General features: G+C 43.2%; 1 protein-coding gene and 1 pseudogene across 3 annotated transcripts; one reads left to right on the top strand and one right to left on the bottom strand.

Moving 5' to 3' along the window:
* Positions 1–11522, bottom strand: NDUFV3 (NADH:ubiquinone oxidoreductase subunit V3). Of its 3 annotated transcripts, none has more exons than XM_016218276.2 (4): positions 11452–11522; positions 9854–9974; positions 2389–3480; positions 1–239 (listed from the first exon to the last, which is right to left on the bottom strand). In XM_016218276.2, exons 1-4 carry the CDS (start codon positions 11497–11499, stop codon positions 76–78), a joined length of 1425 nt encoding a protein of 474 aa, XP_016073762.2. In that variant the 5' UTR covers positions 11500–11522; the 3' UTR covers positions 1–75. The 3 variants fall into 3 exon arrangements, 2 of the variants coding, with proteins under 2 accessions (XP_016073762.2, XP_016073763.2); XR_001603600.2 differs by having other exon boundaries at positions 168–239; positions 1026–3480; XM_016218277.2 differs by lacking the exon at positions 2389–3480.
* Positions 7276–8124, top strand: LOC107541246 (large ribosomal subunit protein uL18 pseudogene; annotated as a pseudogene).
* Positions 11523–13065: the final 1543 nt, after the last annotated feature.

Raw genomic sequence — 13065 nt, 5'->3', positions numbered from 1 at the left:
GCCTTGGAACTTAAGCGAACTTTATTTTGCAGGTGACGCAGCAGACAATGTAAGGGGAATCATTAAACTGAGCTCTCAGTGGCGCGGTGACTCTCTGCCGGAAGAGGGCTGGGGCAACCTCAATTTCGAGAGGTGCAGGTTTATGTCTAAGAAGGTGTACACGGTGTAGTCATGATGCTGGAGATTCTTGTAGGTGGTGTTGTCAAACGGCTCAGGGGGAGCGGCGGCCTGTGCGGGCTCTGCGGGGGAAACAAACAGTGAATACATTGGACAAGGAAAGAGCTTCTTTATAACCTGCCTGCTGTAAAGTGTCTAATTCAGAAAGAAAAGCCCATAAAAGCAACAGAATCTTCAAAACCGAAATCAAGAGATTAGCTGAGAGTCTGTTCTAAAGCATACAGTCTTAACAACGTAAGAGATGGAAGTTATCATAATGTGTCTTAACATCTTACTTTATGTCTAGACCCTGGACTTCTCAGAATTTCGAAAATGCCTAGAACAATTATGGAGGGACTTTCAAGTCAAATAAAGATGCAGGGGGAAAATGAGATTAGAAATAAATAGAAATAAATGATTACAGAAGAAATTTTTGAAAAGCAGAAGCTAAGTCTCTTCTAAGTCTCTGAATACAAGACAGTAAGATAAACTCCAATTGTTTTAATAACAACACAGGTAACAGGTACTGGAAATGGGATGTGTAGTTTCTGTTTTAACTTTTTTTGAAGAAGTTGCTGGTATACTTTAGATTAGGACTAAAAATTACTTAGTTTTGTTTCCTTAAATGGAAAACAGAATCCATGCACCTGGACACGTGGTAATCTCAAAGGTAAAAGTGTGTGGCTGAAGCGGAAGGACTGCTCCCCAGCAAGGGGAGGGGCGAGACGGAACGACGGCCAGACAAAGCTGGCGTGGACGCTGGCTGAGGGCTGGTTAGGTTCTCACTGATCCCAAACTTCTGTCACTGGGGCTCTCTGGGCTGCACAAAATAGAACTTAAAACACATTTTCCCACTATTTGAAACATACCAAAAGCTTTTTCATTTTTCTTAGTTGTATTAAACAAAATGTCTTATTTAAAGAACTGACATCTTTCCAATCTCCACGAGTAGAGTATCTTCGATGTGGTGTAGGGGCATCTTCAAAGTGAAGGTAAACATGGGTACAGAAAACTCATCAAAAACCGATGCCCCCAGAGGCATGGAGCCAGGTGGACGTAGCGACATTCAGTCCAGCGCAGACACAGCCTCTGCGCTCCCGCGCAGCTTCATGTGCCTCCAAAGGGCAAGGAGAATATCAGAAAATACACGTCCACGAAAAATCAGAAGCAAAGTTTTTTCAAAAATATTTGCAACCTGAAAACCCCAAATTCTGTTTTCCTCCTGAAGGTTTGGGTTTTCCTCATGCAACAGAATGACGGAAATAGGAGTAGCAGGCAATGCAGTTCTTGAGGTCCTGAGCAGTCTGGTAAGTGCCGGCACTTTGCATATTAATGACAAACGGAGAAAAAGGAGGGAAGAAAACACGTAAATTCTGTCAACATAACACAAATGATAACAATGACCAGGTAATGTATATGAGGCAAAAAAGCATGCTCCTTAAAAATTATAAAGAGCAGACAGGACGGAGGTGGGTTTGTTAGTAATGCATTTTAAAGGCATCTTAAGGAGACAGATCCTAAAAGTTGAGACCTTTACTGTTTTGCCATGACCTACCTAAAGCACACTGTATTTTATGAAGTTCAATGCACAACAAAATGGTTACATAACAGAAATAAACACTTTCCCTTTAAAAATCTGTGGTAGGGAAAAAGCCCTTCATAAAAATTCATTACAGAAAACTAAAGCAGCCCACTGTTTTCAGGTAAAACAAAAAAGGAAAAATCCGGTGAAAAGATTTACCCAGGCCATGGCTGCCTTGAGTCACTTATTACTTGAATCCCTAATATGCGGGTTTTCCCTCAGGCACAAGGATGCTGAAAGTTATCACCTGTTAGCTCACCTGAGGACCCCTGGACCAAGTGTAGCTATCACCCTTCACATTAAACAGGACTCCCCCCGGCAACTCTGCAAGGTCATGAAGCGGACACTGGCACACCCTCCAAAGGCAAGGGTGCCGAGTTACACTGCCAGCTTTCAAAATTATCCTGGTTAAGGAACAGTTAAGAGTGCCAAGGGCCTCCTTTTTCCCTGTCAAATAAATGTCAAATGTTTTAGGGGTCATGTATATAAGGTGTGTATTATTCATAATTCAGATAGACTCCTCTGCTTATCTGAGAGTTATAGGCCATATTTCTGCTACAGAATCTGTATATCCTCCTTAATATCCTACAGTTCTTCAGCCTAACCACCCCCGAAGGACAAGCTGTTCTCAACAGTCAAGGCATATGTACCCGGTGTGCCGTCCTGGTCTCCCACTTGGGTTGCCGAGTCTTCCATGACTTCGCCCTTTGCCTCAAGCTTTAGTACTGCTGTCTTTTCATCAAAAGCATCTTTATTATGAACAGGAACTGGCTTCAAATTTTTCATCAGTACCTGATCTTCCAAAATCTCTTCGTTAGCCTTTGAGATTCCTTCTATTACCTGCTTCCCCAAATTTTCTTTTCTGACCGGGAAAAGGGCCACCTCCCCACCAGGCTCTGGCGCTTGTTTTTCTAGGTGTCTTCCCCTGGTCTCAGGAGGAGCTGCTTGCAGCTGTCTCCCTGCAGTGGTTCCTACTGTCGATCGCGTGGGCCCTGGGCCACCACTCGGCTGTGTAGCTAATCCTGATTTTGCGTGGTCAGATGAACTTTTTTTACCTTCAGATGCTGTTTGGCTTTCTTTACCTACTTTACTTGAGCTAAATAGTTTCTGGGGCTCTTTTTCCTTCACATTTTGCTTCATAAACTCTTCATCTACTTGTGGCTTGGGCACTGTGGGTTTCGGTTCGTCTTTTCTGTCCTTCAGTGGCTTAATGGACGTCCCTTTCTTCTTTGCCTGATGGGGCTTCTCTGGAGAGGGGAGGTCCAGATGGGGCTGTGGTGACCAGGTCTTCTCTGTTGCTGATTTTGAAATCTGCGGGGCTCTCTTTTCAAAGGGATGGGAGGCTTCTGGTATTGGAGCCCTTCCTCTGCCTTTGCTCATCACTTGAGAATCAACTTTTGAGCCAACCCCCTCCTCGTCAGACTCTGAATCGGAGGAGCTGGAGGAAGAGGAAGATGAACTGTCCGTCACTTTCCGGCTCTTCTGAGGAGCTTCTGAACTGGAGCCCTGTTTTCTGAATGAAGCTGGAACTTTCTGAGGAAACTCTACCAAAGTCTTTCTTGACAAAAGCTTTGGAACCCCTTCATCTGTGAATAGTACGTTGTCATCAGGGTTAGGGCTACCTACTGTCCCACCTTGATTCACAACTGATGAGTAAGAACTGGGTGAAGTTAACTTTTTAGACAATTCGGCTGCTCTTGGGGTGGTTAGTAGCTTGCCCCTCTCCTTTGGGTCCACTACATCTAGGAAATGGCATAAAGAGGAATATTATTTTTAATATTTAGTAAAACAATCTAAATTCATCAAAGTCACAGACATTTCATCATAGACCAACTTGTCATTTATATCTTCAATGTAAACATTCTAAGAAACATTCCAGGGCACCACGCTCTTAAGTCAAAGCCAAGCCACATGACAGAACAGTAAGAAATGTAGGTGCTTTTTTTTTCTGTAACTGGAAATTTTAAAAATGGGGAGTTTTAACAACAGAAATAACATACTTGTCTCCATTCCTCATATGAGAGCTTCTTTGATAATTATTTTTAAACTATTTCATCCAAACTTAGACTATAATGTTTTTAGATGACTACTGAAGTTTAACAAATGTATAATTTCTTAAAACCCTAAAAAGCTAGTGCCTTTCAAATATTAAAGAAATTATTCATATGGTATGAATGTGAACTTTCTGAAATACATACACACAAACCACCAAAAACCAAAAAACAGCAAAGCAAAAGTAGAGAAAAAAGCCTGGTTTGGGTTTGGGGTGTGGTCAGACTAGGGGGTTCAGAGGGAGGGGATAATGTATTTCAAATGAAGTTGCCCTAAGAGGAAAAGAAGTCCTTTAAAATCATAAGCCATTTGGGGATTTTTTTCAGCTAAGGAAAGCAAAAGTATTTTAAGACCACGAAAGTCTAAAATAATTTAATATCATATATATATCATTGGATGCAAGAGGTTTAAAACTGTAAAAAAAAATCAAGTAAGTGCTAACATAAAAGTTTTATTTTAAGTCAATTATGAAATAAATGAAATCACACAGTACATTGATTAGAACTAATTTCAACTTGATCAGGTGGTAAATCTTTCTACCCATACAGATTAGAAGAAAAATATAGGACACCTTTTTATAAATTAAAATTACTTTTCAAATCTAAGGCAAAATTTAAAAAAAATATATTACAAATGAAAAAACTCTAAATGCAGAGCTTTTATTTTGAAGTCTAGCAGTCTATTTTATACTAAAAAGATCTCAATCCTACTTCTCTAAAGTGAAAAAAATATATTCCTAGCTTTACTATCTTACCATTACCCAAAAAGGTTTTTAATTGTTTTCTGAGGTCAGGGAACTATACATAACAAAATGAAAGAAAACTGAGAAATAGCCAAAAATCAGAAATGGGCCATAGGTTAAAGGGCAGTGTAGAAGGACATGGCTCAACTGGAGCATGGGTGACTGTTTAAAACTGTCACCTCCACACCCACCACTACCTCCTTCATGCCACACCTAATTCTGCGGCTATGTGCAACCCAGAATCTGCATTCTGACCTCCCAGGGCAGGTGCTGATACAGGTACCTCTCAGAACTCACACAGAGCTCCAGGATCATGTCACACATAAAAATGAGACAAAGTACATGCACACTTGAACTCCCCTTTTCTCCATCTCTCTAAACCAGACCTGATACAGCTCAGCTCAGCAATTCCTAATGGCAATGCCCAACATATGCTGGTCGCCAAACCCCATAGCCTGCTCACTTGTATCATTAATCCACTTCTATGCTGAGCAAAAATTTTCCAAGAATAAAAAATTAACTTATACAACTCAATATCAAAAAGAAAAAGAAAACCCTGAACAATCCAAATAAAAAATGGGCAGAGGACCTGAACAGACACTACACCAAAGAGGACGTACAGATGCCAACAGACATATAAAGAGATGTTTGACATCACTCATCACCAGGGAAATGCAAACCAAACCACAATGAGATACCACTTCACACCTGTCAGACTGCTATGATCAGAAGAAAAGAAATGCCCTGGCCGGGGGGTTTAGTTGGTTGGGGTGTCCTCCAGTGCGCCAGAAGGGCTGCAGGTTCAATTCCCGGTCAGGGCACATGCCTAGGTAGGAAGTCTGAGCTCCTGTTGGGGCTCATACAAGAGGAAACTGATCAATGTTTCTCTTTCACATCGATGCTTCTCTCTCTAAAAATCAATAAAAAAGGGTACCTTTGGGGAAGGATTAAAAAAAGAGAACAAGTGTTGGCGAGGTGTGGAAAAAAGGGAACCTTCATGCACTGCTGGTAGGAATGCAGACTGGTGCGGCCACTGTGGAAAGCTGTACAAAGGTGCCTCAAAAAGTTAAAAATAGACCTGCTCTATGACCGAGCAATTCCACTTCTGAGTATTTATACAAAGAAAATGAAAACACTAATTTGAAAAGATATATGCACCCCTATGTTCACTGTAGCATTATTCACAACAGTTAAGATATGGAAGCAATCTAGATGCCCATTGATATGAATAAAGATGTGGTGTATATATATTGAATATTATTCAGCAATAAAAAAATAATATCTTGCCATTTGCAACAACATGGGTGGAACTAAAGGTTTAATTATGCTGAGTGAAATAAGTCAGAGAAAGACAAATACTGTATGATTTCACTTATATGTGAAATATAAAAAAAAAGTTAACAAGCAAAACAAAACAGAAACAAACTCACACAGAACAAACTGATGGTTGCCAGACGGGAACAGGGTGGAGGGTTGGGTGGAAAAGGGGAAGGAGATTAAAAAAAGGTAACTTAAAATACGGCTTATCTTAGATAGGCTGCTTTTAGTGTAAAAATTATGCCTGAATCTTCCAAAATCTGTCATAGAGTTTTTAAAATTGTAAATAAACTTAACATTAAAACTACATTATATGTTGATCCATCACATACTAAAAATGGAAAGAAAATTTCAAATGGGATTAACAATGATGTAGTTTAGCAATTTTGTTTGAAAAGGTAACTACCATTATGTGAAATAAGAATGCTTTAAAGTTTCTTTTATTCCTAAGGTGTTGGGAGAATTCCATGTTAGGGCTAATAGACTAAACCACAGCATTCTGCTTTTTATTGAGAGTCCATTCCTGACTCGCTGCAGCACAGCCAGAGTCCTCTTTGTGACTCAGAAGGAAGCTTGCCACGATCTGTGGCCGCCAGCAGTAACTGCTGTACAAAGTGCCAGCACCCACACCAAGTCTGCATTCAGTAGTGCAGAATGATGTCCCTGGAAGACAGCACTGCCATGTAGAGGGACAATGGCTCTCACTTTGAGTATAAGGATGAATTTATATGTGTTTTCATGGAATCTCTGATGTTTGTCTAGACACAGGATGTTGATATATTGGACAATGTTTTAGTTTGGTAGTGACTTTCCATGACAGACAAATGTAAACCCACCACTGGCAGGGGTTTAACCCGGCAATGTGCCACCTGCAGTGAGAAGCACTTCTGTCTCATGCCTACTGATAACCGATGCTTCTGGGAAACACTGCCTGCACACACCACATTAGCGGCATTACTTCTTTATCTTCATACAGGGATTATTATTTTTAAAATTCTGTGATACAAATGTAACGTGTGTTAAAGACAGTGTAGTTCTGAAAACTGCACATGCACACATCACATCTCCTTATCGCCACTCACCCATCTCACATCGACCCAGTGAGGCCGGCATGCTCGCTGACCCCACTCAGGCACAAAGGGAACGAGGCTCAGGGGCCTGCAGGGCCTGCTGTGTCCAGAGGTAGAAACTATGAGCCCATGGCCAACTCCCAGCTCAGGGTTCCCTTCTCATAACTGCACTCAAACGTCACAGGGTGAAGCGCCCCATTTCCACTCACATACAGAAGCATGTTTCTAAAAAAGGCATCTTTGGTTCTGCCATGATATTTTAAAATTCATTAATCCAATTTCATAAACCTATGAAGCAAGATTGCAGATAAAAGATAAAACTTTGCAGCCGAGAACGTGGGTCTCCCTTCTGCAAAATGGGGATTGTTACAGTTGTCAAAAAAAAGGCCTACTTCAAGAGATACCAAGTGAAATTCAGAGGATGATGAGAGGGTAAAACTGATTACTATGCCAGAAACGCTTGGTAATCTAGGATAAAACTAAGCACCACACACCCAACTACAAGATGGTAGTGGTGTAACCAACAGAGAGATCATGTGTCGACTGCCTGTGCCCATATAGGAGATAGGATAGTCTGTGCAGCTTACGCTCATAAATTCCCAAAGTATAGTGTGAAGGTTGACCTGACAATTTACACTGCAGTACACTGCACTGGCCTGTAGGCTGCTCAATAGGCTTGGCATGGACAAGATCTATGTAGGCCAAGTGGCGGTGAATGCAGTGTGGAAAGCATTGATGGCCAACGTGGTGCCTTCACCTGCTATCTGGATGCAGGGAATGCCAGAGCTACTACTGGAAATAAAGTTTTGGGGGCCCTGAAGGGAGCTATGAATGGAGGCTTGTCTATCCCTTAAGTACCAAAGAATTCCCTGGTTATGATTCAGAAAGCAAGGAATTCAATGTGGAAGTACACCAGAGGCACATCATGGGTCAGAACATTGCAGATCACTTGCACTACCTAATGGAAGATGAAGACGCTTACAAGAAACAGTTCTCTCAGCACATAAGGAATGTAACTCCACACACGACAGAGATGTACAAGAAAGCTCATGCTGCTATATGAGAGAATCCAGTCTATGAGAAAAAGCGTAAGACATTAAAAGAAGAGACATTCCAAAATGCCTCTTGCTCAGAAGAAAGATCAGGTAGCTCAGAAGGCGGCAAGCTTCCGCAGGGCTCAGGAATGGGCTGTTGAGAGAGAATAAACCAACCCACAATTTTCTATGAAGATTTTTCAGATAAACTTATTGACCAAGTGGGGGGCAGAATAAAACTTCTCCAAGGCCAAGGGTAATATTAGTAATGAAACTCAAGTACTCATTCATCAGTAAACAACGAAAGAATGTCAGAAACATGCCAGGCACAATACAGATTTTAACTGATATTCTTATAAACATGTTTTAGGTGTGATAATGCTATTATGGTTATGCCCCCCCACACAAAAATAAATAGAAGTCCTTACGTTTCAGATACTTATTTTAAAACTTGCGAATAAAAAAAAGAGAACAGTGGACTTAAAAATGAAGCAGGTACAGGACAGAATTAAATAATGTTCCTGTCGAAATCAGGCCTCCAGTGTACAGGCGCTGAAGACACCACCAGGAAGGTGTCTCCTCAGCTGAGATCAATGGCATGTGAAAAGCAGTTGGCAGGCTGGCACTCTCAACAGAGTGCCAATATCTTATAACCTACTCATGTTTTTTTGTGCAGACCAAGGAGAGACAAAACAAAAGAATCTAAAGACTTTTTAAACTGAGAAAATGGTATTATTATGAAAATAAGACAAACTGAATTATCATTGTAAACCCCACATGAAGATTAAAGATTTGCCCAAGAAAACTAATAAACACAATAGAAACAGACTCACAGACAGAGAACAGACTGACAGCTGTCAGAGGAGAAGGATGCTGTGGGGCTGGGTGAAAAAGGTGAAGGATTACACACACACACAAAACAGTTGAAACCCTCACAGACAGGCAACAGTGTGGTGACGACCAGGGGAAAGTGTTGGGGATAGAAGAGGGTAGAGGGGGGATAAATGGCGATGGAAGGAGACTTGACTTGGGGTGGTGAGCACACAGTACAACCCACAGATGGTATATTATAGAATTGTACACCTGAAACCTATATAATTTTATTAACCAACATCACTCCAATAAATTCAATAAAAAAGAAAAAGATCTGCCAAGAGACTACAGATACTACATATTTTTTTAAGTGTTTACTAAGGTTTCATCAGTTAAGACTAAATGCAATGACCTTAGGTTATAATTAATAATGAGTGGGGAATAGAACATAAAATTCCCAGAAATATTTAAAACATACTGTTGCATTTCCTCCAATGAGGGTATGCTACATTGGCATTCAGGGGAAAAGTAAAGTAAAACTGGTTCTAAAAGTCAAAATGACTGGAAGGAGCTGGAAACCAAGCAGACATCATGCTCCATCAAAGTGAGTCATATAATGAAAACGGTGCCTGTTCTTAACTCTTCACAGTCACAAAATGTTGACACCTGCAGTCCTGGACTGTGGCTGAGCAAAGCCTGGGAGACCACAGGTGAGTCTCAAAACACTGAAAAAAGTAACAATCAGGGAAAGAAAAGGAGAATGGGGTTCATGGCTACTTCATGGGAGTATGGGCTCTGTATCAGGGCTATCTAAATACCCAGGGCCTTTATGCTCTGCATCCCATTGCTACACATCAGAGTCTGGTATTTAGAAAATACAGAAAGAACCAGTTCAGGGCTAAATGTTGAAAAACACTGTTACATTACTGATGTGTTTGGTCTAGATTCTGTTACAGATCTTATATCTGATTATAATCTGGATGCTGCCGGAAATGAAGAATCATAAATTATGTAGCTAGTAAAACTCCTTTCTATTTGTAGGAAGTTGACTGATTTTATTTCCATTTCCCCCCTATTAAAATCTTACTTTTTGGTGGACTTTGCTTCTTGGAATTCGGTGGCAGTCCCTTGTCACTCTTTCCTGATTCTGCAGAGAGAGAAGCTGTAGGAGCAAGTCCTCGAAACACTTGTCCTTCTAGGAGCATAGTCTGACAAAAGAATTAACAAATAAAGATAATTTTAGGAATCTAAAGAACAAACAGACTCAGATGCAGAGAGTGGACTGGTAGTTGCTACAGGGAAGGGGGGTTGGGGGGATGGGTGAAAGGTGAAGGGACTGAGAAGTACAAATTGGTAGTTAAAAAATAGTCACGGGGATACAAAGTACAGCATAGGGAATATAGTCAGTAATATTGTAATAACTGTGTATGGTACCAGGTGGGTACTAAAAATATCAGGTGCAACATTTTGTAAGTATGATTGTCTAACCCCTATGTTGTATACCTGAAACCAATACAAAATAATACTGGAAGTAAACTGTAATTAAAAAAATTTTCTCAAAGAATATTTTAGCATAACACCATTTACAACAGCTATTACTACTTATGAAGATTATGTATTATTACTACATATAAATGCTTTGCATTAACATGGCATATTTCTAATGATCATTACAATTTTCATAATACACATGTATTACGAAAATTTTGGAAGATACAAAAAAGCTGCAAAAAGGAAAACACCCGAGTTCAAGAACACGCACTGCTAACATTTGGGTACTTCTCTAACCAGACTTTCTCCTGTGCATACTTCTTTGCAGGCTCTAATGATCTATTAACCTACAAAACACTATGACTCTCTTTGTAAAATGTTGTCCTATACTTGGAAAGTAAGTTAAATAATACTTAAAATAGTAGTTAAAAAAATGAATAATAATCGCTTCAAAACTGCTTACAACACATCTAAGTGGCAAGCATTTTATAAACGGTTAATTTACTCAGCATAGATTTGCTAGGGCCTTCTAGGTGGCGGGCACTGTTCTAGATGCTCCACGGAGAACAGAGGTGCCTGTAACACACACACGAAGGAAAAACAATTTTTTGTTTATAAGTCTACGCACGTGTGCACATGTACACACGAAGGCAGAAAAACTCGTTCGCAGCTAGATATTTCAAGGAGTAAATAGCAGACTATCTGACAACAGATTTCCCACCTGTACTCTAAGCTGTTCTGCAACGAATAGTTACTGCTTCTACAATACAAGCCTTCTCGAATTTTAAACACAGAGAAGCGGCCTTCGTTTACATACGGAGAAAGAAAGCCCTCCTTTCTTCCTTTCTCCTCACGCCGAGGTCCTGTCAGCCGGCCTCTCAGTAGCTGCGAAATGAGTTACTGGGCCAACCAGACACCCCGCGTTCCCTCATTTCCTCTCATGGTTCAAGGAGAAGGAAAGGCGCAGTCCTGAGCGGCTCTGGCAGAGCCCGGAGGCTCCCCGGGGGACTCGGGTCCGGCGGGAGCCCGGCCGGCGCCCGGGTCCCTTCGCCCGCCCCCGCCCCCGCCCCCTGCCCGGTCCGGGCGCCCTCTCCTCCGCGGGGGAGCGGAGTCAGCGTCTCCCCGGGACGGCCGGAGGTGGCCGCTAGCCCCAGCCTACGCGAGCTCCCAGCCACCCGCCCGGCGCCCCTGTACCTTCAGCGCCCCGGCTCGTCCTTGCCGGAGCAGAAAGAAGGCCGCCATCTCTGGAACTCCGAGGCCGCCCTGGCGAGGGCGGGTCGCGAGGAGGTCGCACCTGACTGACGCAGGCGCTGCGCGCGCACCCCCACCTGAAAGCCCGCCCCTTGAACCTAGGGCACCAATCACAGGCAGGGATGGGAGGAGTGGGAGGGGAGCAGCCGCTGCGCGCGCACCACTACCTGAGCACCCGCCCCCTGGGCAAGAGGACACCAATCACAAGAGGGGGCGGGGGCGGGGCGGAGGCGTGGTCTTGCTCACGCTCCCCAGCTGCAACCGGCTCTCCGCCGGACACCTGGCGGCGGTGCGCCTGGCCGGCTGGCGCTTGTTGCAGAGCTGGGAGGCCCAGCGGCCTGGGCGCCGGGCTATACGTGCTATATTTTAAATGACGGTAAAGGGAAGAGATCCCAGATGGCAGCAGGTTGAGTGGAAGCTACACTGACACTCTCCCGGGACCAAACTGGAATTTTAACAAAATCACCCTGAATAATCAATGGAAGACGAGCTGGGGAGCACCCTCATAGCCAAGCAGGAAAAGGGGAGACCACATAGAGATGGTAGGAAGTGCAGAGCCTAAAGGGCTGAGCTGAAGGTCCCGAGGGAGATCTCAGCTGTGGGGCTTCCCACTGAGGACTCTGGGTCCTAAACCCCAGGCTGGGCTCCCCAGCCCAGAGCACCAGAACTGGAAAGGTGCCCACATAACATTGGTCTCCAGGGAGAGATGGCTGGAAATGCAGGCACCCTCTTAAAGAGCCAAAGTACAAAGTATCGTGTGCAGCCACTCATCTTGAGCTCCAGCAGAGGGAGGGCAGAGCGACTGGAGCTGTGTGAGGAGAATGGGGGGTGAGGATAGAGCTCATAGGGCAGCCATCTGGACCCTGGTGCTGTCAATCCCCCATATGGCAGAGGACATCTTTCTCAGGCAGACATTTACCTTCCAAGCAGCTTTTGCTTTAGAGGGTGAAGCAGTTGCCCCACCCTGCTGGAAAACCTCTGGCCCCACGGCAGAGTTTCTGCAGGCTGAGGCTCATTAAGAGGCTGAATAACAGCCTCTGGGTGCTTTGAGTCTTTGCCTGATTTGCTTCTGGACCCAGGGCTTGGAAAAGCAGACCTTGGTGCACATCTTGGTCCTGTCTAAACACACCCGGCCCCAGCAGAGGAAACCAGAAGCTGTGAAGTGTGGAAAACCTCAAACAGGGTACTCAAGGTCAGTCACAAACAGTGTCTGACATTGGCTTGCACCAGAGACCACCCAAAAGACTGGGAGTCCTAGCAGATGAGGGACTTTAAAGGAGAGGTTGACAGCAATACAGTCACAGTCGGGGACTTTAACACCCCACTGACTTTACTGGATAGTCACTGGAAACAGTGACTCTAAATGACACACTAGATCAGGTGGATTTAATCGACATTTACAGAACATTCCACTCCTAAGCGCCAGAATAGGCATTCTCAAGTGCACATGGGTCATTCTCAAAGATGGACCACATGTTAGGATACAAAACAAGCCTACAAGTTCAAGAAGACTGAAATCACATCAAGCATCTCCTGTTAAAACGAAGGATCCCTGCC

The sequence above is a fragment of the Miniopterus natalensis genome, chromosome 6 (assembly GCF_054644295.1).
Source record: "Miniopterus natalensis isolate mMinNat1 chromosome 6, mMinNat1.hap1, whole genome shotgun sequence".
Taxonomy (NCBI): domain Eukaryota; kingdom Metazoa; phylum Chordata; class Mammalia; order Chiroptera; family Miniopteridae; genus Miniopterus; species Miniopterus natalensis.
Note: the sequence above shows the minus strand (reverse complement) of the source record. Positions and strands in the feature narration are given on the sequence as shown.

What these genes read in the sequence shown, in the direction of transcription:
- NDUFV3 (XM_016218276.2), bottom strand. Translation starts at nt 11,499, where the DNA reads ATGGCGGCCTTCTTTCTGCTCCGGCAAGGACGAGCCGGGGCGCTGAAG. An exon ending in GACGAGCCGGGGCGCTGAAG is followed by an intron (nt 9,975 to 11,451) that starts GTACAGGGGCGC and finishes TTCTTTTGTCAG; the next exon opens with ACTATGCTCCTAGAAGGACA. An exon ending in AGACCAGGACGGCACACCGG is followed by an intron (nt 240 to 2,388) that starts GTACATATGCCT and finishes TTTCCCCCGCAG; the next exon opens with AGCCCGCACAGGCCGCCGCT.